Below are 25,730 nucleotides of genomic sequence, written 5' to 3'. Positions count from 1 at the left end.
TCACCCAGGTAAGTATAAGCAGAGCTAACCCATAGGTACTCTTTTAGAACCCCACAGGTAAGTATGAACAGTGCCCAATTGCAACAGGTAAGTATGCACACACAGGTTACTTAGATGGTAATGTGTAGGGATGCCATACATCATTACACTGTGTGTGTGTATCCGTGTGTGTGTTTGTCTTTGTGTATATGCGTGTGTGTGTGTGTGTGTGTGTGTGTGTCTTTGTGCATATGCATGTCTGTGTGTGTGTCTGTGTGTCTCTGTGTGTGTGTGTGTCTTTGTGTATATGCATGTCTGTGTGTGTGTCTGTGTGTCTCTGTGTGTGTCTTTGTGTATATGCATGTCTGTGTGTGTGTCTGTGTCTCTGTGTGTGTGTCTGTGTGTGTCTTTGTGTATATGCATGTGTGTGTGTGTCTTTGTGTATATGCATGTCTGTGTGTGCGCGTGTGTCTGTGTGTCTCTGTGTGTATGTGTGTGTTTTATATGTGTGTCTGTGTGTGTGTGTGTCTTTGTGTATATGCATGTCTGTGTGTCTGTGTATGTGTGTGTCTGTGTGTGTGTCTGTGTCTCTGTGTGTGTCTGTGTGTATGTGTGTGTTTTATATGTGTGTGTGTGTCTGTGTATATGCATGTCTGTGTGTATGTGTGTGTTTTATATGTGTCTGTGTGTGTGTATCCGTGTGTGTGTTTGTCTTTGTGTATATGCATGTGTGTGTGTATGTGTGTGTGTCTTTGTGTATATGCATGTCTGTGTGTGTGTGTCTGTGTGTCTTTGTGTATATGCATGTGTGTGTGTGTGTGTGTCTTTGTGTATATGCATGTCTGTGCGTGTGTGTCTCTGTGTGTCTCTCTATGTGTGTGTGTGTGTGTGTGTGTATCTTCATTCATTAAATTTATCAACATCTTTACTTTTACTCAAATCTTTTGATAGTTTAGCTCTGTATTGGCAGGTTGTGGATAAATTAGTATTTTTATTAGCATCTTAGCTTTTTTTTCTCAGTATTCCACCTCACCTTCTTTATGTGACTGAAAATAAAGCTCATTTTAGGCACCTATTCCTGCGAAAGACGGAAACTGTCAGATGATGCTTCCGTCCAACTGCTAGCAGAGAAAAACTGAATTAGGTGAATAAAGTTATTACGTTTATTTTATTAAATAAAAAGATTTTATATTTGAAATCAATAATATCACACTGTTACATAAAATAGCCTGTTTACATTACATAACCTGTTACATACAATAGCCTGTTTACATTACATAACCTGTTACATAAAATATTCAAAAACTTTAAAAACGTAAACTCAGCTTGAGTGTCACTCGGCACAACAGACCATGCACCACACAGACTTTTATTCTGACGTGCTTTTAGGAAAGAGGGCGGGGCATTATATCATAAGGAAGACCCTAAAAGACCTTCCTGGTGCAACGCCCTGCCCACTCTGTGTTGTGTGGTGTTAATGTTTGTGTTACTCGGTGGTCCGGTAACCCACCGCATTATTGTTGTTCAGTCAGTACAGTCATTACTACTCGTGTAAAAATACCAAGTGTTTGAAACAGCACCAGTGTCCAGCGCAGTGTTCTCCTTTAGCAGCTGTAGCCAGTCAGCAGCCTGGCCGTGTTGTCCTCCCTCATTTAGGGTCTTTTATATGTTCTTCACAGGAAACGAGGCCAAGAATCTGAGGTTTTATTGTCACAGTGTATGAACAGCACCCGAGTTTTAATTTAACTGATTCGGGCCTTTTTCAGCTCAGCCAATGTGAAGCTGAACAACTTTACAAGGCTGGAACCCACCCTGCAGCTGCTCGGCGTTCCCTTTGACCTCAGCATGGCTAAAGCGGTGATGCAGGGCCAGCCGGGGGCGGCTACGCGCCTGCTGTACCAGCTCTACATCCTCCTGCAGAAGAAGAAAAGATCAGGCCTGACGGGGACGGCTCTGGAGACCATGCAGCCCGCAGCCACTGCCAGACTGCACCGTATAGAGAACCACATCTACACTCAGGTACACCTTCTACCAGACTGCACCACACAGAGAACCATATCTACACTCAGGAACACCTTCTACCAGACTGCACCACACAGAGAACCACATCTACACTCAGGAACACCTTCTACCAGACTGCACCACACAGAGAACCACATCTACACTCAGGTACACCTTCTACCAGACTGCACCACACAGAGAACCACATCTACACTCAGGAACACCTTCTACCAGACTGCACCACACAGAGAACCACATCTACACTCAGGTACACCTTCTACCAGACTGCACCACACAGAGAACCACATCTACACTCAGGTACACCTTCTACCAGACTGCACCACACAGAGAACCACATCTACACTCAGGAACACCTTCTACCAGACTGCACCACACAGAGAACCACATCTACACTCAGGTACACCTTCTACCAGACTGCACCACACAGAGAACCACATCTACACTCAGGTACACCTTCTACCAGACTGAACCACACAGAGAACCACATCTACACTCAGGTACACCTTCTACCAGACTGCACCGTATAGAGAACCACATCTACACTCAGCTACACCTTCTACCAGACTGCACCGTATAGAGAACCACATCTACACTCAGGTACACCTTCTACCAGACTGCACCGTATAGAGAACCACATCTACACTCAGGTACACCTTCTACCAGACTGCACCGTATAGAGAACCACATCTACACTCAGGTACACCGTCTACCAGACTGCACCGTATAGAGAACCACATCTACACTCAGGTACACCTTCTACCAGACTGCACCGTATAGAGAACCACATCTACACTCAGCTACACCTTCTACCAGACTGCACCGTATAGAGAACCACATCTACACTCAGGTACACCTTCTACCAGACTGCACCGTATAGAGAACCACATCTACACTCAGCTACACCTTCTACCAGACTGCACCGTATAGAGAACCACATCTACACTCAGGTACACCTTCGACCAGACTGCACCACAAAGAGAACCACATCTACACTCAGGTACACCTTCTACCAGACTGCACCGTATAGAGAACCACATCTACACTCAGCTACACCTTCTACCAGACTGCACCGTATAGAGAACCACATCTACACTCAGGTACACCTTCTACCAGACTGCACCACAAAGAGAACCACATCTACACTCAGGTACACCTTCTACCAGACTGCACCGTATAGAGAACCACATCTACACTCAGGTACACCGTCTACCAGACTGCACCGTATAGAGAACCACATCTACACTCAGGTACACCTTCTACCAGACTGCACCGTATAGAGAACCACATCTACACTCAGCTACACCTTCTACCAGACTGCACCGTATAGAGAACCACATCTACACTCAGGTACACCTTCTACCAGACTGCACCACAAAGAGAACCACATCTACACTCAGGTACACCTTCTACCAGACTGCACCGTATAGAGAACCACATCTACCCTCAGGTACACCTTCTACCAGACTGCACCGTATAGAGAACCACATCTACACTCAGGTACACCTTCTACCAGACTGCACCGTATAGAGAACCACATCTACACTCAGGTACACCTTCTACCAGACTGCACCGTATAGAGAACCACATCTACACTCAGCTACACCTTCTACCAGACTGCACCGTATAGAGAACCACATCTACACTCAGGTACACCTTCGACCAGACTGCACCACAAAGAGAACCACATCTACACTCAGGTACACCTTCTACCAGACTGCACCGTATAGAGAACCACATCTACCCTCAGCTACACCTTCTACCAGACTGCACCGTATAGAGAACCACATCTACACTCAGGTACACCTTCTACCAGACTGCACCGTATAGAGAACCACATCTACACTCAGCTACACCTTCTACCAGACTGCACCGTATAGAGAACCACATCTACACTCAGGTACACCTTCTACCAGACTGCACCACAAAGAGAACCACATCTACACTCAGGTACACCTTCTACCAGACTGCACCGTATAGAGAACCACATCTACCCTCAGGTACACCTTCTACCAGACTGCACCGTATAGAGAACCACATCTACACTCAGGTACACCTTCTACCAGACTGCACCGTATAGAGAACCACATCTACACTCAGGTACACCTTCTACCAGACTGCACCGTATAGAGAACCACATCTACACTCAGCTACACCTTCTACCAGACTGCACCGTATAGAGAACCACATCTACACTCAGGTACACCTTCTACCAGACTGCACCACAAAGAGAACCACATCTACACTCAGGTACACCTTCTACCAGACTGCACCGTATAGAGAACCACATCTACCCTCAGGTACACCTTCTACCAGACTGCACCGTATAGAGAACCACATCTACACTCAGGTACACCTTCTACCAGACTGCACCGTATAGAGAACCACATCTACACTCAGCTACACCTTCTACCAGACTGCACCGTATAGAGAACCACATCTACACTCAGCTACACCTTCTACCAGACTGCACCACACAGAGAACCACATCTACACTCAGGTACACCTTCTACCAGACTGCACCACACAGAGAACCACATCTACACTCAGGAACACCTTCTACCAGACTGCATCACACAGAGAACCATATCTACACTCAGGAACATCTTCTACCAGACTGAACCACAGTGAGAACCACTTCAGTTTGCATTCATACAAATGGACCATGATGTGTTGAGTGGAGTGAAGTGGGGAAGAGAGGAATCTCTATGACCCTCTTGTCTTGTCAATTTGGATAGAAACAGCCAAAGTACTGGAGGTAAAAACTATTTGCGTTAGGTAACAGGCTTGCTAGTTTTCTACTGAGCTGCCCAACACCAGTTAATTCTATTTTAACTGTGTTATTTTCACTACTGATGTTAAATGTGGGGATAAAACGTATCCTGTAACAAAGTCCAGCAGACCAAAGCCTTAGAGAGACTAGGAGTCTGGGTTTGGCCTCTGGGCTGTCTGCTGTGGCTGACAAGTTGATGCAGCCCCCCTGGGTCATTGAGGGACATTTGAGAGGATTCTGATGATGCTTGGGTGCTTTGACAGTGCTCTAGCAGCACTGGGGAGGTTGGCAGGGTTGTCTTTGAAGCCTCAGGTTTGTCTGCTGCTACCAGGGTTTCGCTGTCATGACCCACTGCTGAATGTACCCTGAAGGTGAGACCCACCGTAGTCTCCATATTGGTAGTGAGCTCACTCTAAACACTGACCATTCCACCTCTGAATGGCTCAAAAGAAAGAAAATGAAGGTTTTCAAGTGGCCGAGTCAAAGTTCTGACTTGAGTCCTATTGAGATTGAGATTGAGATTGAGACACTAAACATCAAGACTCTGCATAGCTACCAGTATAAGATAAGATAAGAAAACTTTACTGCCCATTAGATTAGCATAAAATGGAAATTTGTCTTTGGCAATCTGGCACAGAAATACATTCTTATACATTTAAAACACTTATAACAACAGTGCACATGAACTATGTAGGCTGTTACTATGTCCTTTTTCAAAATGCTCATGGCAGTGGGCACAAATTATTTTTTGTATTCATTCCTCCTGGCTAGTGGAACCTTAAGTCTAAATGGAAAATAAAATGGGAGATAAAACACACCCCTGTGGGACACCACTGTTCAAGACAAGGCAGTTGGAAAAAGTGTTGTTGATACGGACGCGTAGGTGTCATTCCAGCACAGAGAGAATCGCTTTCATCACTAAAATCATGTCTGTCAAGTCTAGAATAAAACATTCAGGTTGTTCGAGAGATGACTAGGACAATCACACTGAGGGGCTACTCTGTGTTTCCTTCCCATCATTGTGTTTAATTCTCCCCAAGTATCTTTTCCATTTCCGTTCCTCAGTTCATGCTCAACCTTGTCTTTATAGTCTGTTTTTGCTTTTTTGACCATTCTTCTTATTTCTTTCACCAAATCTGTCACTTTTTGCTTGTCTCCTTTCAAGAAAGCTAGTCCTTTGTTGATCCATGGCTTATTATTTGGGTTGATTTTTATTTTTAGTTTTAGTTTTAATAATAGAGTCAACACAGAAGTTTACTTAGCTGTTAATAGTGTAATTTATCAACTCTGGGTCAGTTTCAGAAACGTGATCATTGAAGAGTAAGTCCCATTGAGTAGCATCAAAAAAACACTTCAGCTCTTCAACTGAGTCATTGGTCCAGGCCTGGATATTTTTAACAATGGGCTTTTCTCTTTTTAGCTTCTGGCGATAATTTGGCAAGAGATGAATGACATTATGATCAGAAAAGCCCAATGGTGGACTGCACCTAAACATATATTGGCACCCCCCCACACACACATTTCTAAAGCACTGATATTTTTTAGAGTTTTATTAATTCTTGTTGGACACAATACATATTGCTCCAGGTTTGGCAGGTGGGTGGAGGCAATACATCCAAGTCTCCATAGGACAGATCAAATTGGCTTTGTTTCACAAGGCGCGACCCTGACGGAGAAGCGGCTTAGAAAATGGTTGGATGGATATTTCACAAGGGTAGCAAGTTCATTCTTTTTATTTTGTATTGAACGCACACTGGATAGAGTTATTGTTGAGAGAGGGAAGTGGCTGCCTCTCCTTTTAAGTTCGTTCCCTATTCCCCCTCTGGATCCCCGTCTCTTTCTTTTGTTTTTAAAACCATCAGTTCCTTGAGCAAAGCAAACAATTTCAGGATAACTAGTGAGGAATTCTGGTGCAGTTTATTCATCTGCCAGAGACCTAGCAGATATTCCCGGGGTGTAGACAGGAATCGCAGGTAATCCATTGTTCCATGAATCCCGCGGTTTTACTCCTAGCGCGTTTACAGTGTCCCAGAAGAACATCAAAGCCCAGATCACAGCTCCGCACTTGACGAACAGGATCCCCAACATCTCCAAGTAAAAACTTTGTTTAAATAACAAATATTCTTATAAAACCAACAAACACATCAAACAAACAAGCCAGATGCCTAGGGTCAGCACTTCACGCATGCGCTCCTCCCAATTAACTCCCAATAACTGTTTAGGTTTCCTTAAAGTTGTAGCTCTTTAGATTAAATGTTAATTTCTGTAATTCTGGTCTGATTTAGCTAAACAAAATGGTCTGAAACTATTTAAACATTTGTGATATAATATTTATCTTTCTGGAGTCAAGTTACAACAATATATTTCCTCACACATTTAGCCTTTGCTGATCCTGGTAAGCAGTCATTGGGCCAGGCAACAGAACAACGAAAAAGAAAATTTCTTCATCGTTATGTAGTTGGGGACAGAATATAAGGTAAAGCTAGATGGAAAATTAAGGTGTAAATTGCTGTGTTGTTAATTCTGTTAGACATTACATTTAATACATATTAACAATCCTCTCCTTGGATCACCACCTTATCATGGTGGAGGGGTTTGCGTGCTTGAATGATCTTAGGAGCTATGTTGTCTGGAGCAAAAGCTCCTGGTAGGGTCTCCCATGGCAAACTGGTCCTAGGTGACAGGTCAGACAAAGTGTGATCCATAATAACCCCTATGAAGACACAAAAACAGGACTTGTGTACCCTGCCCGGAACAGGGTTACCTGGAGCCAGGCCTGGGGGAGGGGCTCGCCAGCGAGCATCTGGTGGCCGGGCATTTACTCATGGTGCCCGGCCGGGCCCAGCCCGATGGAGTTACATGAGTCCCCCCTCCCATCGACCCACCACCAATGGGAGGGGCAGTAGTAGGGGTTCGGTGCGTTGTGGATCGGGCAGTGTCCGAAGGCGTGGGCCTTGGCGTTCTGATCCTCGGTTGCTGAAACTGGCTTTTGGAACTTGGAACGTTACCTCACTGGCGGGGAAGGAGCCTGAGTTGGTGCGCGAGGTTGAGAGATACCGGCTAGATATAGTCGGGCTCACCTCAACACACAGCTTGGGCTCTGGGTCCAATCTCCTTGAGAGGGGCTGGACTTTATTCTTTTCTGGAGTTGCCCATGGTGAGAGGCGGCGGGCAGGTGTGGGCTTTCTCATAGCCCCTCGACTCGGTGCCTGTATGTTGGGGTTTTCTCCGGTGGACGAGAGGGTAGCTTCCCTACGCCTTCGGGTTGGGGAATGGGTCCTGACTGTTGTCTGTGCTTATGCACCGAACAGCAGTTCAGAGTACCCAGCCTTCTTAGAGTCCTTGGGAAGGGTGCTAGAAAGTGCTCCTCCTGGAGACTCTATTGTCCTACTGGGGGACTTCAACGCTCACGTGGGCAATGACAGTGAGACCTGGAGGGGTGTGATTGGGAGGAATGGCCTCTCTGATCTGAACCCGAGTGGTGTTCAGTTTTTGGACTTCTGCGCAAACCACAGTTTGTCCATCACGAACACCATGTTTGAACACAAGGATGTCCATAAGTGCACCTGGCACCAGGACACCCTAGGCCGCAGTTCAATGATTGACTTTGTAGTCGTGTCATCAGACTTGCAGCCATGTGTTTTGGACACGCGGATAAAGAGAGGAGCTGAGCTGTCAACTGATCACCACCTGGTGGTGAGTTGGATCAGGTGGTGGGGGAAGATGCCGGTCAGACCAGGCAAGCCCAAACGCATAGTGAGGGTTTGCTGGGAATGTCTAGCAGAAGAACCTGTCAGATTGATCTTCAACTCACACCTCCGTCAGAACTTTGACCAGATATCGGGGGAGGTGGGGGACATTGACTCAGAATAGGCCATGTTCCGTTCCTCCATTGCTGAAGCGGCTGACTGTAGCTGTGGCCGTAAGGTAGTTGGTGCCTGTCGGGGCGGTAATCCTCGAACCCGGTGGTGGACACCCCAGGTGAGAGATGCCGTCAAGCTGAAGAAGGAGTCCTACCGGGCATGGTTGGCCTGTGGGACACCAGAGGCAGCTGGCAGGTATCGACAGGCCAAGCGATCTGCGGCTTCAGTTATTGCCAAGGCAAAAACCCGTGTATGGGAGGAGTTTGGTGAGGCCTTGGAAACTGACTTTAAGTCGGCTCCGAAAAGATTCTGGCAAACCGTCAGGCGACTCAGAAGGGGAAAGCAGTGTGCCACTAGCACTGTATATAGTGGAGATGGTGTGCTGCTGACTTCGACTGAAGACGTCATTGGGCGGTGGAAGGAATACTTTGAGGACCTTCTCAATCCCACCGACACGTTCTCCAGTGAGGAGGCTGAGTCTGGGGACATGGGAATAGGCTTGTCCATTACTGAGGCCGAAGTCGCTAAGGTAGTTAAGAAGCTCCTTGGTGGCAAGGCTCCAGGGGTGGATGAGATCCGCCCTGAGTTCCTCAAGGCTCTGGATGTTGTGGGGCTGTCTTGGCTGACACGCCTTTTCAACATTGCGTGGACATCGGGGGCGGTGCCACTGGATTGGCAGACTGGGGTGGTGGTGCCTCTTTTTAAAAAGGGGACCGGAGGGTGTGTTCCAACTACAGGGGAATCACACTCCTCCGCCTCCCTGGCAAGGTCTATGCAGGGGTACTGGAGAAGAGAGTCCGGCTTATAGTCGAACCTCGGATCGAGGAGGAACAGTGCGGGTTCCGCCCTGGTCGTGGAACACTGGACCAACTCTACACCCTCTCCAGGATTCTGGAGGGTTCATGGGAGTTTGCCCAACCAGTCCACATGTGCTTTGTGGATCTGGAGAAGGCATTCGACTGTGTTCCCCGGGGTATTCTGTGGGAGGTGCTTCGGGAGTACGGGGTACATGGCTCTTTGCTATGAGCCATTCAGGCCCTGTACAAACAAAGCTGGAGTTTGGTTCGCATAGCCGGCAGTAAGTCAGACTCGTTCCCAGTGAGAGTTGGACTCCGTCAGGGCTGCCCTTTGTCACCGATTCTATTCATAATTTTTATGGATAGAATTTCTAGGCGCAGTCAAGGGATGGAGGGTGTCCGGTTTGGTGACCTCAGGGTCACATCACTGCTGTTTGCAGATGATGTGGTCCTATTGGGGACATCAGGCCGCGAACTTCAGCTTTCGCTGGATCGGTTTGCAGCCGAGTGTGAAGCGGCTGGGATGAGAATCAGTACCTCTAAATCCGAGACCATGGTTCTCAGGCGGAAATGGGTGGAGAGCCCTCTCTGGGTCGGGGATAGGCTCTTGCCTCAAGTGGAGGAGTTCAAGTATCTCGGGGTCTTGTTCACGAGTGATGGTACAAGGGAGCGGGAGATTGACAGGCGGATTGGTGCTGGGTCAGCAGTGATGCGGGCTCTTTACCGGTCTGTTGTGGTAAAGAAAGAGCTGAGCCTTAAGGCAAGGCTCTCGATTTACCGGTCGATCTACGTTCCCACCCTCACCTATGGTCATGAGCTTTGGGTAATGACCGAAAGAATAAGATCGCGAATACAAGCGGCCGAAATGAGTTTCCTCCGCAGGGTGTCTGGACTCTCCCTTAGAGATAGGGTGAGAAGTTCAGTCATCCGGGAGGGACTCGGAGTAGAGCCGCTGCTTCTTCGCGTCGAGAGGAGCCAGCTGAGGTGGTTCGGGCATCTTGTTAGGATGCCTCCTGGACGCCTCCCTCGGGAGGTGTCACAGGCGAGTCCACCTGGGAGGAGACCCCGGGGAAGACCCAGGACACGCTGGCGCGAGTATATCGCCCAGCTGGCCTGGGAGCGCCTCGGAATCCCCCTTGGAGAGCTGGTGGAAGTGGCTGGGGAAAGGGAGGTCTGGGCTTCATTGCTTAGGATGCTGCCCCCGCGACCCGAACCCCGGACAAGCGGAAGATAATGGATGGATGGATGGACATATTAACAATTAAATTACATGTCAAGATTTTTAAATACTTGAAATGACTTAATGAATGGATGAATGAATAATAATGATGAATGTTATTATGAAAAAATACATTGTGATAATCTTGGCTAATGTGCTGCCAAACTATATTTCATAGTGTAAGACATGCTTTTCTTCTTCTTCCGGCTGCTCCCTTTAGGGGTCGCCACAGCGGATCATCTGCCTCCTTCTTGCCCTATCCACTGCCTCCTCTACTTTCACACCAACCATCTCCATGTCCACCTTCACTACATCCATAAACCTTCTCTGAGGTCTACCTCTTCTCCTTCTACCCGGCAGCTCCATCTCCAACATTCTTTGACCAATATATCCACTATTCCTCCTCAACAGATGTCCAAACCATCTCAACCTGGCCTCTCTGGCTTTATCTCCAAACTGCTCCAATTTCACTGTCCCTCTGATCTGCTCATTTCTAATCTTGTCCAGCCTTGTCACTCCCAACGAAAACCTCAGCATCTTCATCTCCGCCACCTCCAGCTCAGCCTCCTGTCTTTTAGACAGAGCCACAGTCTCCAAACCAAACATCATAGCAGGACGCACTGCTGTCTTGTAGACCTTCCGTTTCACTCTTGCTGCTATTCTTCTGTCACACATCAGCCCTGACACCCGTCTCCACCTACTCCATCCTGCCTGTGTCACGGCCTAATTTAAAAGAATGGGCAACAAAACCCTTTTTCCAATTAAAATAAATTTGTATACACCTTGGGGATCAGTGAAGTTGACAGTAATTACTCGGTAGAGAATAGAGTGTACAGTCTTTATTTAAAAACACCATAAACCACAAATTTAAAAAACAACTCCCGTTCAGACCCCGAATATTGGTTTAAAAAAGAATGGGGAGGAAGCAGTCCACAGTCCATCGGGGATCCGGTCGGCGTCACCACTAGGAAACCAATAACAAACAGACAAACGAGGGATCGAATTACAACGATTTAAAAACAGCTAGAAAGCCTAAACCTAAAGGTTTGTAATCTAGCCAGAAACGTCTTAGGGAACGGTTTTATATATATGCACACACACACTCTCTTCCACTAGCACTGGCAAATAAAATCCATTACACCACCCAACACACCGGTACCAACCCACATTCAAATTTCACACATTTAGGGAAAAAAACCCCAAAAAAACCCCACACTAATCAAAAAATAAATATCAGGATTTAATTTAACCAGCAACCAGATAAGTAAAACCAAGTTCTCTAGGACTAATTTCTGCACTTGTGGTTTAAAAACCAACTATACTTAAAAAGCTTCCTACAAATAAAACAAAAACTGGTGCTGTGCAGAAGGGTAGAAATAGTTCACAAATTTGGGGACTGCACACTTAACTCTGGGAAGGGTGAGCGTTCTCACCCTTCCTTCTCTCCCACACGCCTTCAGATAATACCACGAACGTTGGGTCTCTCGGGTTCCCTCCACACCTGCCTGCAGCGCCACGCAGATTCAAAAAGAACCAAGTCCACCTTCCCGGCCAACAGATCAAATCGGTAGTCCCTCGCTTCGCTCCACTCCCGGCCCGAGCAGCACAGTAAATTTGTCCAGTCAATAACGTCGCTCTGCTCTTTCAGTGTCCAGATCTAGCATGCCTTGTCCCACGTTCTTCTCTTCGCTCGCCCTCTGCTCTCTAGTTGAGTCTCCATCTCCCTTAAATGAGGCTGTGCAGTCGTCGAAATTAGAGCGATCACAGCTGTCGCTTGTTTTGGTCCCACTAATCACTCTCCGGGCAGTTTCGGCAAACCAAAAGTCCCCTTTAAACAGACATCGCCCTTTTGACAATTCGCCTGTCACTCGTGACATCCTCCCCCACCAATGGGTTCTAGTCCCGAAAACCCCAACTCAAGAAGCCCAATCCCCGAACCTCACTGGTGGCTGACCATGATTTACCCGCTGGGACCGTCGGGCACCTACCCCTGCTTGTTCCTCTAGGTCTCCTTGAAACCCAGGAACCCAGCCCCATTGCTCCTCCACCCATAAATTCCTCTCTGTCGGGGGTACCTGGGGGTTCTTTGGTAAGTACAAACAAGGGCGTAAGAGGTTACGGTGGAGAGTGCGCTCAGGCCCCAACTTCCCCTCAGGTCTCACTACATAGACAGGGACACCCGTAGAAACCTGCCGTATGATCACATACGGCTGGGACTCCCACCGATCACCCAATTTTCCCTTTGCCCTTCGCCTATTATCCCATACTAAAACCCGTTCACCTGCCAATAGGGGGAGGGAGTCTCGAGCTGTCCTATCATACAGACGTTTGTTTTTAGCTACGGCCTTTGCAGAATTCGCAGACACTTTACAATATGCATAGGTTAACCGCTCATGATGTCTCTTAACCCACTCCTGTACACCATCCTCCTCACCTTGCCTTGGCACACCCAGGGCCAAGTCAAGGGGTAAACGCATATGCCTGCCAAACATCAAATAGGTTGGGGCATAACCTGTGATGGTATGCACACTGTTATTATAAGCCTGCACAAGCGAAGGGAGGTACTCTACCCACCTACTCTGTTGTTTATGCTCCAAGGTCCCTTGCAAATCTAACAAGGTCTGATTAAACCTCTCACAAACCCCATTACCTTGCGGATGGTACACGCTAGTCCGACTCTTCCAACAACCATACAAGGCACAAAGTTCCTTGACTAAGGCGGACTCGAAGTTCGACCCTTGATCTGAATGGAACACTTCTGGGCAACCAAAAGGCTGGATAACACAGTTCCACATAATTCTAGCTGTGGTTAGCGCAGACTGGTCTACAGTGAGCACTGCCCATGCAAATTTAGTGAAAAGGTCTGTAATTACAAGTATGTTCTGATAACGATCTGCTGGTCGTCCCAAAGACAAAAAATCCATAGCCACTATGTGAAACGGGCCCTGAGCTGTGAAAGGGACCTTACTTTCAGGTCTAGCCTTACGACACGTACAACGTGGACACAACCTAATAAAATCGCGCATGGAGCTTTCCATCCCCACCCAATAAAAATGCCTCTTTAGGAGTGATAAGGTCCGCTCTACCCCTTGATGTCCGGTCTCATCATGGTAAGCCTCTAGAAGGGTTATAATATGATGCTGTGGAACCCAAATTTGGGAAACAGCCTCATTTATCTGAGGATCTTGCACAACACGACAAATTACCCCATCCTGCATGGTTGACCTATTCCACTGACTTAACATCTTCTGTACCTGTCTGGACTGTTGCTTACGTTCAGGAGCTGCAGGCATCTTACCACTCTCCCAATAACCTTGCACAACTTGGAGGTGAGGGTCAGCCCTCTGCAGTTCCTGCCAACGGGTTGGATCCCATCCCCAGCCAAACCCAGCGTCCACCAGTTCACCTGGAGCCTGGACCATTTCCACCACACACTCCATGTTATCTGACGAAAACACATTTGGGGCAGGGCCATCAGCACCTACCGTGGGGAGCCTAGAAAGCACGTCAGCGTTTACATGGTTACGACCTGGTCGATACTTAATCTGATAATCGTAATTAGCCAACTGCGCTGCCCACCTCTGTTCAACAGCCCCCAACTTAGCAGTTTCCAGATGCACCAGGGGATTATTATCTGTGACCACCACAATTTTGGCACCCCATAGATAATCTTTGAACTTTTCCGTCACAGCCCACTTTAGGGCAAGAAACTCCAGCTTAAACAAACTATAGTTGGAGTCATTCCTTTCTGCTGGATGTAAACTCCTACTTGCATATGCTATAACCCGCTCTGTACCATCTTGTTGTTGAGTCAGCACTGCCCCAAGCCCATGGTTACTAGCATCAGTATAGACCAAAAATGGCTGAGAGAAATCTGCATAGGCCAAAATTGGTGGTTGCAGAAGTTTTTGTTTCAACTGACTAAAAGCCTCCTCACAATCTGGAGTCCACTTTATACTAGAAGAACCCCGCCCTTTACAGCGACCTGTACCCCCTAGCAATCCATTCAGAGGCTTAGCAATTTTTGAGAAGTCCTTAATAAATCGCCTATAATACCCCACAAACCCCAAAAAGGATCACACTTGTCTTACAGTTTTCGGGGTAGCCCAGTCCTCGACAGCAGAGATCTTTGCAGGGTCGGGAGAAATGCCCTTCCCACTTACAGTGTCCCAGAAACTTAACCTCCCTCTGAAACAGATAGCACTTTTCAGGTCGAAGCTTCAATCCATACCCCTCCAAGGACTGGAACACAGCCTCCAAATGGGCCAGATGTGCTGTAAAATCTACAGAATAAACAATTGCATCATCAAGGTAAACCAAAGTCGATTCTGCCAACTGGCCACTCAGACACCTCTGCATAAGCCTTTGGAAAGTTGCAGGAGCATTGCATAACCCAAAAGGCATGCGATCCCACTCAAATAGGCCAAACGGGGTAGTGAAGGCCGTCTTTTCACGGCCCTGCTCGTCCATCTTTACCTGCCAATACCCACTAACCAGATCCAAAGTTGAATACCACTCCGCTCGAGCTAAGCTGGTAAGGGAATCTTCTATTCTAGGAAGAGGGAAGGCATCCTTTTTAGTCACACTATTCAATTTGCGATAGTCCACACAAAATCGCCAAGCCCCACACTTCTTCTGGACTAGAACTACAGGGGCAGCCCAAGGACTACAACTTTCCCTTATGACATTTCCCTTCAACATACCTTGCAATAGGCCACGAATCTCTTTATAAAGGGTAGGGGGGACTGGTCTATGCCTTTCCCGAATGGGTGGGGCATCGCCAGTGGGAATACAGTGCTTAACAACATCTGTACAGCCATAATCTTCATCATGGGATGCAAACAGATGCTGCCACTTGGCCAAAAACTGTTGTAATTTGTGTTGCTGGTCCTCATCTAGCCCGTTGCCCTGCAAAGTCTCACCCTTTAGCCATTCAGGCAACTCATCCCCTAAGGGGCTTACCTCTGAACCCACCTGAACAATGCCTACTTCCACAACTCCTGAGCCCACCTCAGTCAAAACCACATCTTCCTGCTCACGCACCTGTTGTGGATCTATCATAGATACTCTGGCCAACTTCTGATGCCTATACATGGACACAGGGTAAGGGTTAAGGTTGCGGACCCTCACTGGAATACGGCCACGATGCACTGTCGTTAAACTTCTTGCAACTTCCACATTCTGGCTCTCCCCATAGGATTCAACTAGGACAAAACTTCCTTGGTATTCTATCCGTCCGGGTAATCTAGCCCACACCAAAGCTTCACTCATAGCAGGGATAGTCACAGCATATCGACAAGCCACACGGGCAGCATCACACCTCTGTTGCTGTAAGGACGCAGCTCTAATTCGATGACAATCAGCAAACACACTTTCCCATTTTTTGCCCAGTGGCTTAGTCTGAGACTGCAGAGACAAATTCTCCTTACTATTTGAAAACAATTCCTCCCAGCAGGCTGAAATCACATTCATCCCCAGTAGAGCCCGATTCGCTCCCAGGCAGCTGTCCTTAGCCACAATTACCCCCCGCTCTGGTACTTCCACACCCCCTACTTGAAAGTTAACCACCATATATCCAATGTACGGGATATCAAGCCCATTGGCTGCCCTTAGGGTCAGCCACGGTATCTTCTCAGACCCACCCAGCTCTTTGTCCTGAAACAGTTCTTTACAGAGACTCTCTGCAAACATAGTAACCTGGGAGCCAGTGTCAACTAAACATTTTACATCTACACCATCCACCTTTACATCCACAAGAGGGCATACACCGGCCATAGCAGGTTGGGGGCTACGAGGGCCTTTAGGGGGCAATCCGGACACTTGACCCACAGTAGCCGGAGCAACTAAAAATCCCCTGGGGAGGCACGTGCGGCTGGGCAATTCCTACTAATATGACCCACCCCATCACAATGGCTACAGATTGGCCTACCCTGGGGATCCCACGCAAACCTGTTAACAGGCATAGCAGCGGTCCGTGGATTTCTCCCCCTACCTTCTGACCGGGCAGCTTCTTGGGGCAGTCGTTGACTACCACGAAACTCATCTATAAGGGTCTTTGATAATTGGGACATCTGCTCTTTAACTTCCCTCATAATTTCGTTATAAAACTCCACCTTCCAGTCACTTACTGGTGGTGAGGACTGGGATCCAACATTAGCAGACATGCATGCAGAGGGCTCCCAGTGTTCCTGGCATTCCTGCTCTAAGGCTAACGCCTCAGTCTTCACTACCTCAAAAGTCAAAGTGGGAGTGCGCCGCACTTGTTTTCTGAGCTCCTGATGGACGGGACCATCCCGTAACCCCAAAATAAACTGGTCACGTAATAATATATCTCCATCCTCTAAGCCCGTTTCATCCCAGCTTTTCAACCTATGAAACAACTCCCTGAGACGCAAAGCAAATGACCTAAGAGACTGTCTAGGCGCCTGCTTACAATTAAAAAACTCTGCCCTCAAAGCAGCAATTGGCGTGTTATCTCCATATAGCGCAGTTAACAACTCAAACACTTTCTTTGGGGTGTCCCTGTCCTCTTCTTCAAGGGCTAGAACCTCCCGCCTTGCATCTCCATCTAAAAACCCCATTAAAAACTGGACTTGGTACTGCTCACTTAACCTTTGAACGCTTAGCATATATTTCATCTGAGCTTTCCATTCCCCCAATTTCACTGTGCCCGCACCATCAAACTTTGGCATCCAAGGTCCCCCCATAAAAAATGGCATCATTAAAGGCCCTGTGGCCTGAGGATCCCCACCAGGCATACTGTCAACTCACTGCTCAACCCAAGGTATAAGTCCTGCCGGCTACGCCACTTTTGTCACGGCCTAATTTAAAAGAATGGGCAACAAAACCCTTTTTCCAATTAAAATAAATTTGTATACACCTTGGGGATCAGTGAAGTTGACAGTAATTACTCGGTAGAGGATAGAGTGTACAGTCTTTATTTAAAAACACCATAAACCACAAATTTAAAAAACAATTCCCGTTCAGACCCCAAATATTGGTTTAAAAAAGAATGGGGAGGAAGCAGTCCACAGTCCATCGGGGATCCGGTCGGCGTCACCACTAGGAAACCAATAACAAACAGACAGACAAACGAGGGATCGAATTACAACGATTTAAAAACAGCTAGAAAGCCTAAACCTAAAGGTTTGTAATCTAGCCAGAAACGTCTTAGGGTACGGTTTTATATATATGCACACACACACACACACACACTCTCTTCCACTAGCACTGGCAAATAAAATCCATTACACAACCCAACACACCGGTACCAACCCACATTCAAATTTCACACATTAAGGGAAAAAAAAAACCCCAAAAAACCCCACACTAATCAAAAAATAAATATCAGGATTTAATTTAACCAGCAACCAGATAAGTAAAACCAAGTTCTCTAGGACTAATTTCTGCACTTGTGGTTTAAAAACCAACTATACTTAAAAAGCTTCTTACAAATAAAACAAAAACTGGTGCTGAGCAGAAGGGTAGAAATAGTTCACAAATTTGGGGACTGCACTCTTAACTCTGGGAAGGGTGAGCGTTCTCACCCTTCCTTCTCTCCCACACGCCTTCAGATAATACCACGAACGTCGGGTCTCTCGGGTTCCCTCCACACCTGCCTGCAGCGCCACGCAGATTCAAAAAGAACCAAGTCCACCTTCCCGGCCAACAGATCAAATCAGTAGTCCCTCGCTTCGCTCCACTCCCGGCCCGAGTAGCACAGTAAATTTGTCCAGTCAGTAACGTCGCTCTGCTCTTTCAGTGTCCAGATCTAGCATGCCTTGTCCCACGTTCTTCTCTTCGCTCGCCCTCTGCTCTCTAGTTGAGTCTCCATCTTGGGAGGAACCAGGCTCACCAGGGGGGACCCATCCTCCTCTGGTCAAACTACCTACAAGTGATTATACTACTAATATTATCAGCAGTAATATTGATATTAGGAATAATCTAAGAGTCTATGAGAGCATCAGCGTAGGGTGGACAGCTCATCCAAGGTAGTTGGTGGTAGCTGGGGCGTGGGCAGCTGGTCTGAAGTGGGTAGCAGGGGGGCTCGGCAGTCAGTCGTCCTTCAGTGTCCAGCCGGACATGTGGGCGGTTGTATACTCGGAAAAAAAGCAGGTAAATGGAATTAGTTTTGTTCTATCCGTTTGTACATAAACAGGGAATGTAAACATTTACAGAGTGTGGCTAACGACTCCGGCAGATCTGACTATGACAGCTTAACTAAAAGGAGAGAACCAGAAGGACACACAGACATGGCAGCACTCTGAGACAGTCTGGCGTCCCTCCGCTCCACCGTCCACAAACCTGAGTGACCGCGTGCGAGCAGCGGGACGACAGCACCAGCGTCTCAGTTTACTATAATTCCCTGTGTCCATGGACCCCTGGATCTGCTGCCTTTATCTAAGGGGGAACATTACCTACCAAAAGCTAAACTGAACAAGTGTGTTTTCAGCCTAGTCTTAAAGATTGAGACTGTGTCTGAGTCCCGAACAGTTTCTGGAAGATCATTCCAGAGTTTGGGGGCTTTATAAGAAAAAGCTCTTCCCCCAGACGAAATGAGGCTGTGCAGTCGTCGAAATTAGAGCGATCACAGCTGTCGCTTGTTTTGGTCCCACTAATCACTCTCCGGGCAGTTTCGGCAAACCAAAAGTCCCCTTTAAACAGACATCGCCCTTTTTTTTTTTTTTTTTGACAATTCGCCTGTCACTCGTGACACCTGCACCCTCTTCTTCACCTCTTTTCTACACTGTCCATTGCTCTGGATGGTTGACCCAAGATATTTGAAGTCATCCACATTTACGACCTCTACTCCTTGCATCTTCACCTTTCCACCTGCCTCCCTCTCATTCACACACATGTATTCTGTCTTGTCTCTACTGACCTTCATTCCTCTCCTCTCCAGTGCAAACCTCCACCTCTCCAGATTCTCTTTCATCTGCTCTCTACTCTCACCACAGATTACAATGTCATCTGCAAACATCATGGTCCATGGAGCCTCCTGCCTGACCTCATGTGTCAACCTGTCCATCACCATTGCAAAAAAGAAGGGGCTCAAAGCTGATCCCTGATGTAACCCCACCTTCACCTTGAAACCATTTGTCCCTCCAACTGAACACCTCACCACTGTCTCACTATCCTCTTACATGTCCTGCACCACCCTAACATACTTTTCAGCTACACCTGACTTCCTCATACAGTACCACAGTTCCTGTCTTGGCACCCTATCATCTGCCTTCTCTAGATCCACAAAGACACAATGCAGCTCCTTCTGACCTTCTCTGTACTTCTCTACCAACACTCTCAATGCAAAAATTGCATCTGTGGTGCTCTTTCTGGGCATGAAACCAAACTGCTGCTCACTGATCCGAACCTCTCGCCTTAGCCTTGCTTCAACAACTCTTTCCCATACCTTCATGGTGTGGCTCATCAACTTTATACCTCTGTAGTTACTGCAGCTCTGCACATCACCCTTGTTCTTAAAAATGGGGACCAGTGCACTGCTTCTCCACTCATCAGGCATCCTCTCACTCTCCAGGATTTTGTTAAACAACCTGGTTAAAAAGTCCACTGCCTTCTCTCCTAAACATCTCCACACCTCCACAGGTCTGTCATCTGGACCAACTGCCTTTCCATTCTTCATCCTTTTAAAAGCTGCCCTCACTCCCACCTTACTAATTCTCTGCACTTCCTGATCCACTATCTCTCCCCCCGTTGTCCTCCTTTCTCTCTCGTTTTCCTCATTCATTAGTTCTTCAAAGTACTCCTTCCATCTACTCAACACTCTCTGTTCACTCACTAGTACATTTCCCTCTCTATCCTTTATCAGCCTAACCTGCTGTACATCCTTTCCAGCTCTATCTCTCTGTTTAGCCAAATTATACAAGTCCTTTACTCCTTCTTTACTGTCCAGCCTCTCATACAGCTCATCATAGGCCTGAGCCTTTGCCTTTGCCACCATTCTTTTCGCTATGCGACTAGCCTCTCAGTACTCCTGCCTACTTCCTTCATCTCTCTGGTTATCCCACTTTTTCTTAGCTGCCTTCTTCTTCTGAATACTCTCCTGGACTTCCTCATTCTACCACCAACTTTCCTTGTCTTCTTTCCTCTGACCAGACGAAACACCCAACACATTCTTGCCAGTTTCTCTCACCACCTTAGCTGTAGTTTCCCAGTCCTCAGGTAGCTCCTCACTGCCCCCAAGGGCCTGTTGCAATTTTTCCCTGAACTGCCTGCAACCATCCTCCTCCTTCAGCTTCCACCATCTAGTCTTTGGCTCTATCTTCACTCTCTTCCTCTTATTTGTTTCTAATCTCATTCTACAGACAACCACCCTATGCTGCTTTGCTACACTTTCCCCTGGTACCACTTTACAATCTCCAATCTCCTTTAGGTGGCATCTCCTGCTAAGGATATAATCCACCTGTGTGCACCTCCCTCCACTCTTGTATGTCACCCTGTGTTCTTCCCTCTTCTGAAAATATGTGTTCACCACAGCCATTTCCATTCTCTTTGCAAAAACTACAACCATCTGACCTTCCGCATTTCTATCTTTCACTCCATACATACCCAGCACCTCTTCATCCCCTCATTCCCCATCATTCCCTTCACCAACATGTCCATTGAAGTCTGCACCAATCACCAATCTCTCCTCTCTAGGGACACCATCTACCACTTCATCCATCTTACTCCAAAATTCCTCTTTCTCCTCTGACAACCAACCTGTGGTGCATATGAACTGACCACATTCAAAATCACACCATCAACCTCCAACTTCAGGCTCATGATCCTGTCTGACACTCTCTTTACATCCAGAACACTTTTCCCAAGCTGTTCCTTTAGGATTATCCCTACTTCATTTCTCTTTCTCTCTACACCATGATAGAACAGTTTGAATCCACCTCCAATGTTCCTGGCCTTGCTTCCTTGCCTAATTCAACCAGTTACATATTAAACAATCTTCAGGTGTGTATATATGATTCTTTTTTCCCCAAATGCCCAATTTGCAAAATTACAGAAGTCACGTTACAATAGAATCTGTGATGAATTTAAGGTTATGTCTTGACTCTTCATAGTATATATGTCCTATAGTATGATTACTGTACATTTTCTTTTAGGGTGCAACAGTGTGTCATTTCAGTCGGCAGTGGGGAGGACCTCCTATTTGCCTGTCCATCCTGACCCTCCTTCTGAACTGTTACCTCAGCACTGCCTCTTCTCTGCCCTTTACGGCTGCACCTCTCTTTACAGACAGGCCCTTTGCAGTCATATGGAATGCACCCACCCATGTCTGCAAGAACCTCGATATCTCTTTGGACTTTTCTGTATTCCAGGCCGTAACCACCACAGTCAGTGAACCTGATCAGTTTCTTTTCCTCTTTTACACCAATAGGCTCGGATTGTATCCATACATAGATTCCTCTACCAAGGAGGAGTATAATGGGGGTATTCCCCAGAAGGGTAACCTAACTGCTCACCTTGAGAAAGCCTGGAGAGATATCACCCAGTACCTTCCTGAGTTCAACCCTGGCTTGTCAGTGATTGATTGGGAAGCATGGCGTCCACTGTGGGCAAGGAACTGGGACTCCAAAGACATCTATCGGAAGCAGTCAATTCAATACGCTCAAGCAAAAGATCCATCTCTATCTGCTGCCAATGCTGTTACTGTTGCCAAGGAAGAGTTTGAGAAAGCAGCCAAGTCTTACATGATGGAGACAATGAATCTGGGGATCAGACAACGTCCAAAGTACCTCTGGGGCTACTACCTGTTTCCAAATTGCTACAATTATGGATGGAATGAGACGGGGTACACAGGAGAGTGTGCAGCATTGGAAATAGCTCGTAACAATGAGCTTCTTTGGCTGTGGGAGTCCAGTACAGCTTTTTTCCCTTCTGCATACTTGCCCCTCTATCTGAAGGAAAGTCATAAATTATCTCTCTTCATCAGGGGTGTGGTAAAGGAAGCTGTGAGGGTGTCTGCTCTTCCAAATCTAGTTTACACATCTCCAATTTACGTCTATCTGCAACCTCTTTTCCGTGATCAGAACAAAGAATACCTGAGTGAGGTGAGGCTACAGCTTCTGAAATGAATAAGGCAATTAATAAGGCAATGCATGGTAGAGTATGGTGTTGAAGTGGTTGTATATTTACAGTCACACATTAATTCTCAAACTTATTGTTCTTTCCTTTCACTCCTCCTCAGGCAGATCTAGTCAGAACTATTGGGGAGAGCGCAGCTTTAGGTGCATCAGGGGCAGTGCTCTGGGGTGCAAGTGCTGACTACAACAACAAGGTAACGTGGATCACACACAGTGCTATTTCTTTGTTTTTTTTAACCTATAACCATTGAATATGTTACAATTTGATTTGTTTAATTTTTATATGCAAACACACTAAGTAGGATTCTTAATATTAATCATGTCAGATTGATATAAAGCATCTTAAAAAGCTCACAGTAATATAAACTAGTAATTCTCAACCTGGGAGCTGCAAGACAGTTGTTGAAAACAGGTACATGTTCCTATGCTGATGCATTTAGGAGTATTATTTTACTCAATTCCCAAACATCCTTCACCACTTTGGGATTGAACCTACAGCCTCCTTGTTGCAAGACTACAATGTATGGGCCAAGCCATGGGCAAGGATTGGGGCAAGTGGATGCACAAATCAGTGGAGTCATTGACAAGCAGTTCCCGGCACAGAAATCAAAAGTTAACAAACAGGGGGAGGAACCAAAACTCATTATCTGTACTAAACTAAAATATCATTTTTTGTCTTTACTATTATTGAAGTCCAAAGACTCTGAGCTGAGTGATAGCGACAGTCATTGGCTAGATCAAGAGACACATGCATGTGAAAACGTGAAGTCAAGACTGAGTGGAGAACTGAGTGTGAGCTGTTATAATTAAATAAAATAATATAATTCTGATGCTGGCCATCCTAATTACTGAAAAAGAAGCTCTCTTCTGTCTCCATCCCAACTTCAGCCTTGTTCTCTGGGAACTTGGGAGGAGGAAAGTGGCACACAAATGTAAACATGCCCAGCAAAAATGTGGGCAACTGATGATGAACCTCAGCAGTACTATAACTGGGGCTCAAGCTTTGGGACAAGATGGCTCCCACGTCAATATCTGCCTCTACAAAGCCTTTTGTGCTTCCAGGGTCCACTTTGTGAGGGTGGCCACAGTGCTGTAATTCCAGATAAAGTGATGGTAAAATTTGCCAAAGCCCAGAAATTTTTGAACTAAGCAGAATAAGGTTGGATCCACAGTTTTTTTTGTTTGTTTGTTTGTTTCATCACAGCAGGGTCCACACTCCGTCAAACATTTGATACCACTAATCCAAGCAAAGTGACTGGGCATGGAAAAGGGATTTGTCCAGCTTAACAGACAAATAGTTCTTGAGTAAAATGCAGAATTTGGGCCTTTTTCTTTCTAAAAACCTCCTAAGTTGCTTTAATTAGCTACGACTCAAGAGAGGTCAGAGCTAGCTGATGGAATATCAACCAACTTGGAGGCCATAGTGGGCCTTTCAATGCAGGACCTCCTATAATGGGACCTCCAACCTGGCATTGATCAGAGCAACTAATCTAAGTGTGGATTGTGGCATTGCAATCAGGGGAACCCTAAAATAATATATAGCTCGGATGCTTTAAAGAGCATAAGTGAAATTCACTCAACATGCAGGCTAAGCAGTAAGTTGAAGGTCTGGGTCTGTTGAGTGACCATTCCTGAACCAAGACTGACCATCAGTGACCAAAATCGATAAGCACAAAATCTTCTGCCTTTTAGGGTAGGCCTGCTCTACCTGGGAGCTTGAGTCAAGGAGCATGGGTTTTTCGGGTTGCCAGAGTGGACTGGGCTGAAAGTTTAGCCTGTTGGGTTCCTGTACGGGTTTCTACAAGGCCCTGCAGCTGACATCATTCTGTAACCTTGATCGCAGGTTGGCCAGTGGACTGGGCTGGAAATTCAACTCATTGGGTTCTGTAATGGTTTCTGCAGAGCACCAGAGCTGAAAAAATATTACAGCATAAGTCAGGATCTGCAACAATTGCCATGTTTAATGCAGCCTGATAATCTGCTAATAATTTGACTAATAGCTCAATCGGAATAGAAAACATCCATGTAAACACCTCAATTGGATTAGTCTAGTCTGATTGGGGCCATTCAGAATACAATTTCTATCTGATTGAACGAGGTGGGTAATCCTGTAAATAATCCATTAAATAGAAGAATAATATCCATCTAAACGCCTGTATCCGATTACGAAGGATTGCTCTGCTAGCCTGTTGTTTTCACCTCCACAAACTGCAGTCATTATTCGAGTGTAATTCCTTTCAGCAACTAGAAACTTTTCTGTAACATTATAATGCCATTTTTAAAAAGGATTAAGGCTTTTAAAAAAGATCTTATGCTAATTTTATTACATTCATTACTTTATTACTTTATTGATTTCATTTATTCAACAGAACAAATCACAGAGAAGGCTTTGATAAATGGAATTTCTAAATCACAATTTTTTACTTTTTGAACAATCTGGCCAATATCAGGTGGGCTGAGCAAAACTACAAGACACTTTGAGCGTTGTTAAATTACTCAGTCAGTATGAAAACAACAGTCAACTACAGTTGCCACACTTTGTGACAATTGGCAAAAAAATAAATGTCTTTGTGGATAATCAGCTCAATCTCAAACTAAAATACAGGGGAAAACAAACCTTTAAATTATTGTAACTCAGAAGGGTTATGCTTGCTCGTTTTCCAAGTCTTCTTCTATAATGGAGTGTACAGAGCAAGGAATATAAAACCACTCCTCAATACAAAATCTCTCCAGAACCTCTCTTTTGGACACTTCTCTTCAGCTCATTCATCAGGTTTTCTTTGGGTTTAGGTCAGGGGACTGGAATAGCCATGGGTTTAGGTCAGGGGACGGAGATGGCTGTGGGTTTAGGTCAGGGGACGGAGATGGCTGTGGGTTTAGGTCAGTGGATGGAGATGGCTGTGGGTTTAGGTCAGGGGACAGAGAAGGCTGTGGGTTTAGGTCAGGGGACTGGAATAGCCATGGGTTTAGGTCAGGGGACGGAGA

General features: G+C 46.3%; 1 protein-coding gene across 1 annotated transcript; it reads left to right on the top strand.

The window, feature by feature from the left end:
- The first annotated feature begins 16,812 nt into the window (after positions 1–16,812).
- On the top strand, positions 16,813–23,555 carry LOC119261809 (hyaluronidase PH-20-like). The gene is made up of 4 exons (XM_037531549.1): positions 16,813–16,893; positions 21,765–22,712; positions 22,850–22,939; positions 23,490–23,555. Exons 1-4 carry the CDS (start codon positions 16,813–16,815, stop codon positions 23,553–23,555), a joined length of 1,185 nt encoding a protein of 394 aa, XP_037387446.1.
- The last annotated feature ends 2,175 nt before the right edge of the window (positions 23,556–25,730 follow it).

The sequence above is a fragment of the Pygocentrus nattereri genome, chromosome 20 (genome assembly GCF_015220715.1).
Source record: "Pygocentrus nattereri isolate fPygNat1 chromosome 20, fPygNat1.pri, whole genome shotgun sequence".
In the NCBI taxonomy this organism is placed as follows: domain Eukaryota; kingdom Metazoa; phylum Chordata; class Actinopteri; order Characiformes; family Serrasalmidae; genus Pygocentrus; species Pygocentrus nattereri.
The sequence above is the reverse complement of the archived record's forward strand: the minus strand, read 5'-3'. Positions and strand labels throughout refer to the sequence as shown.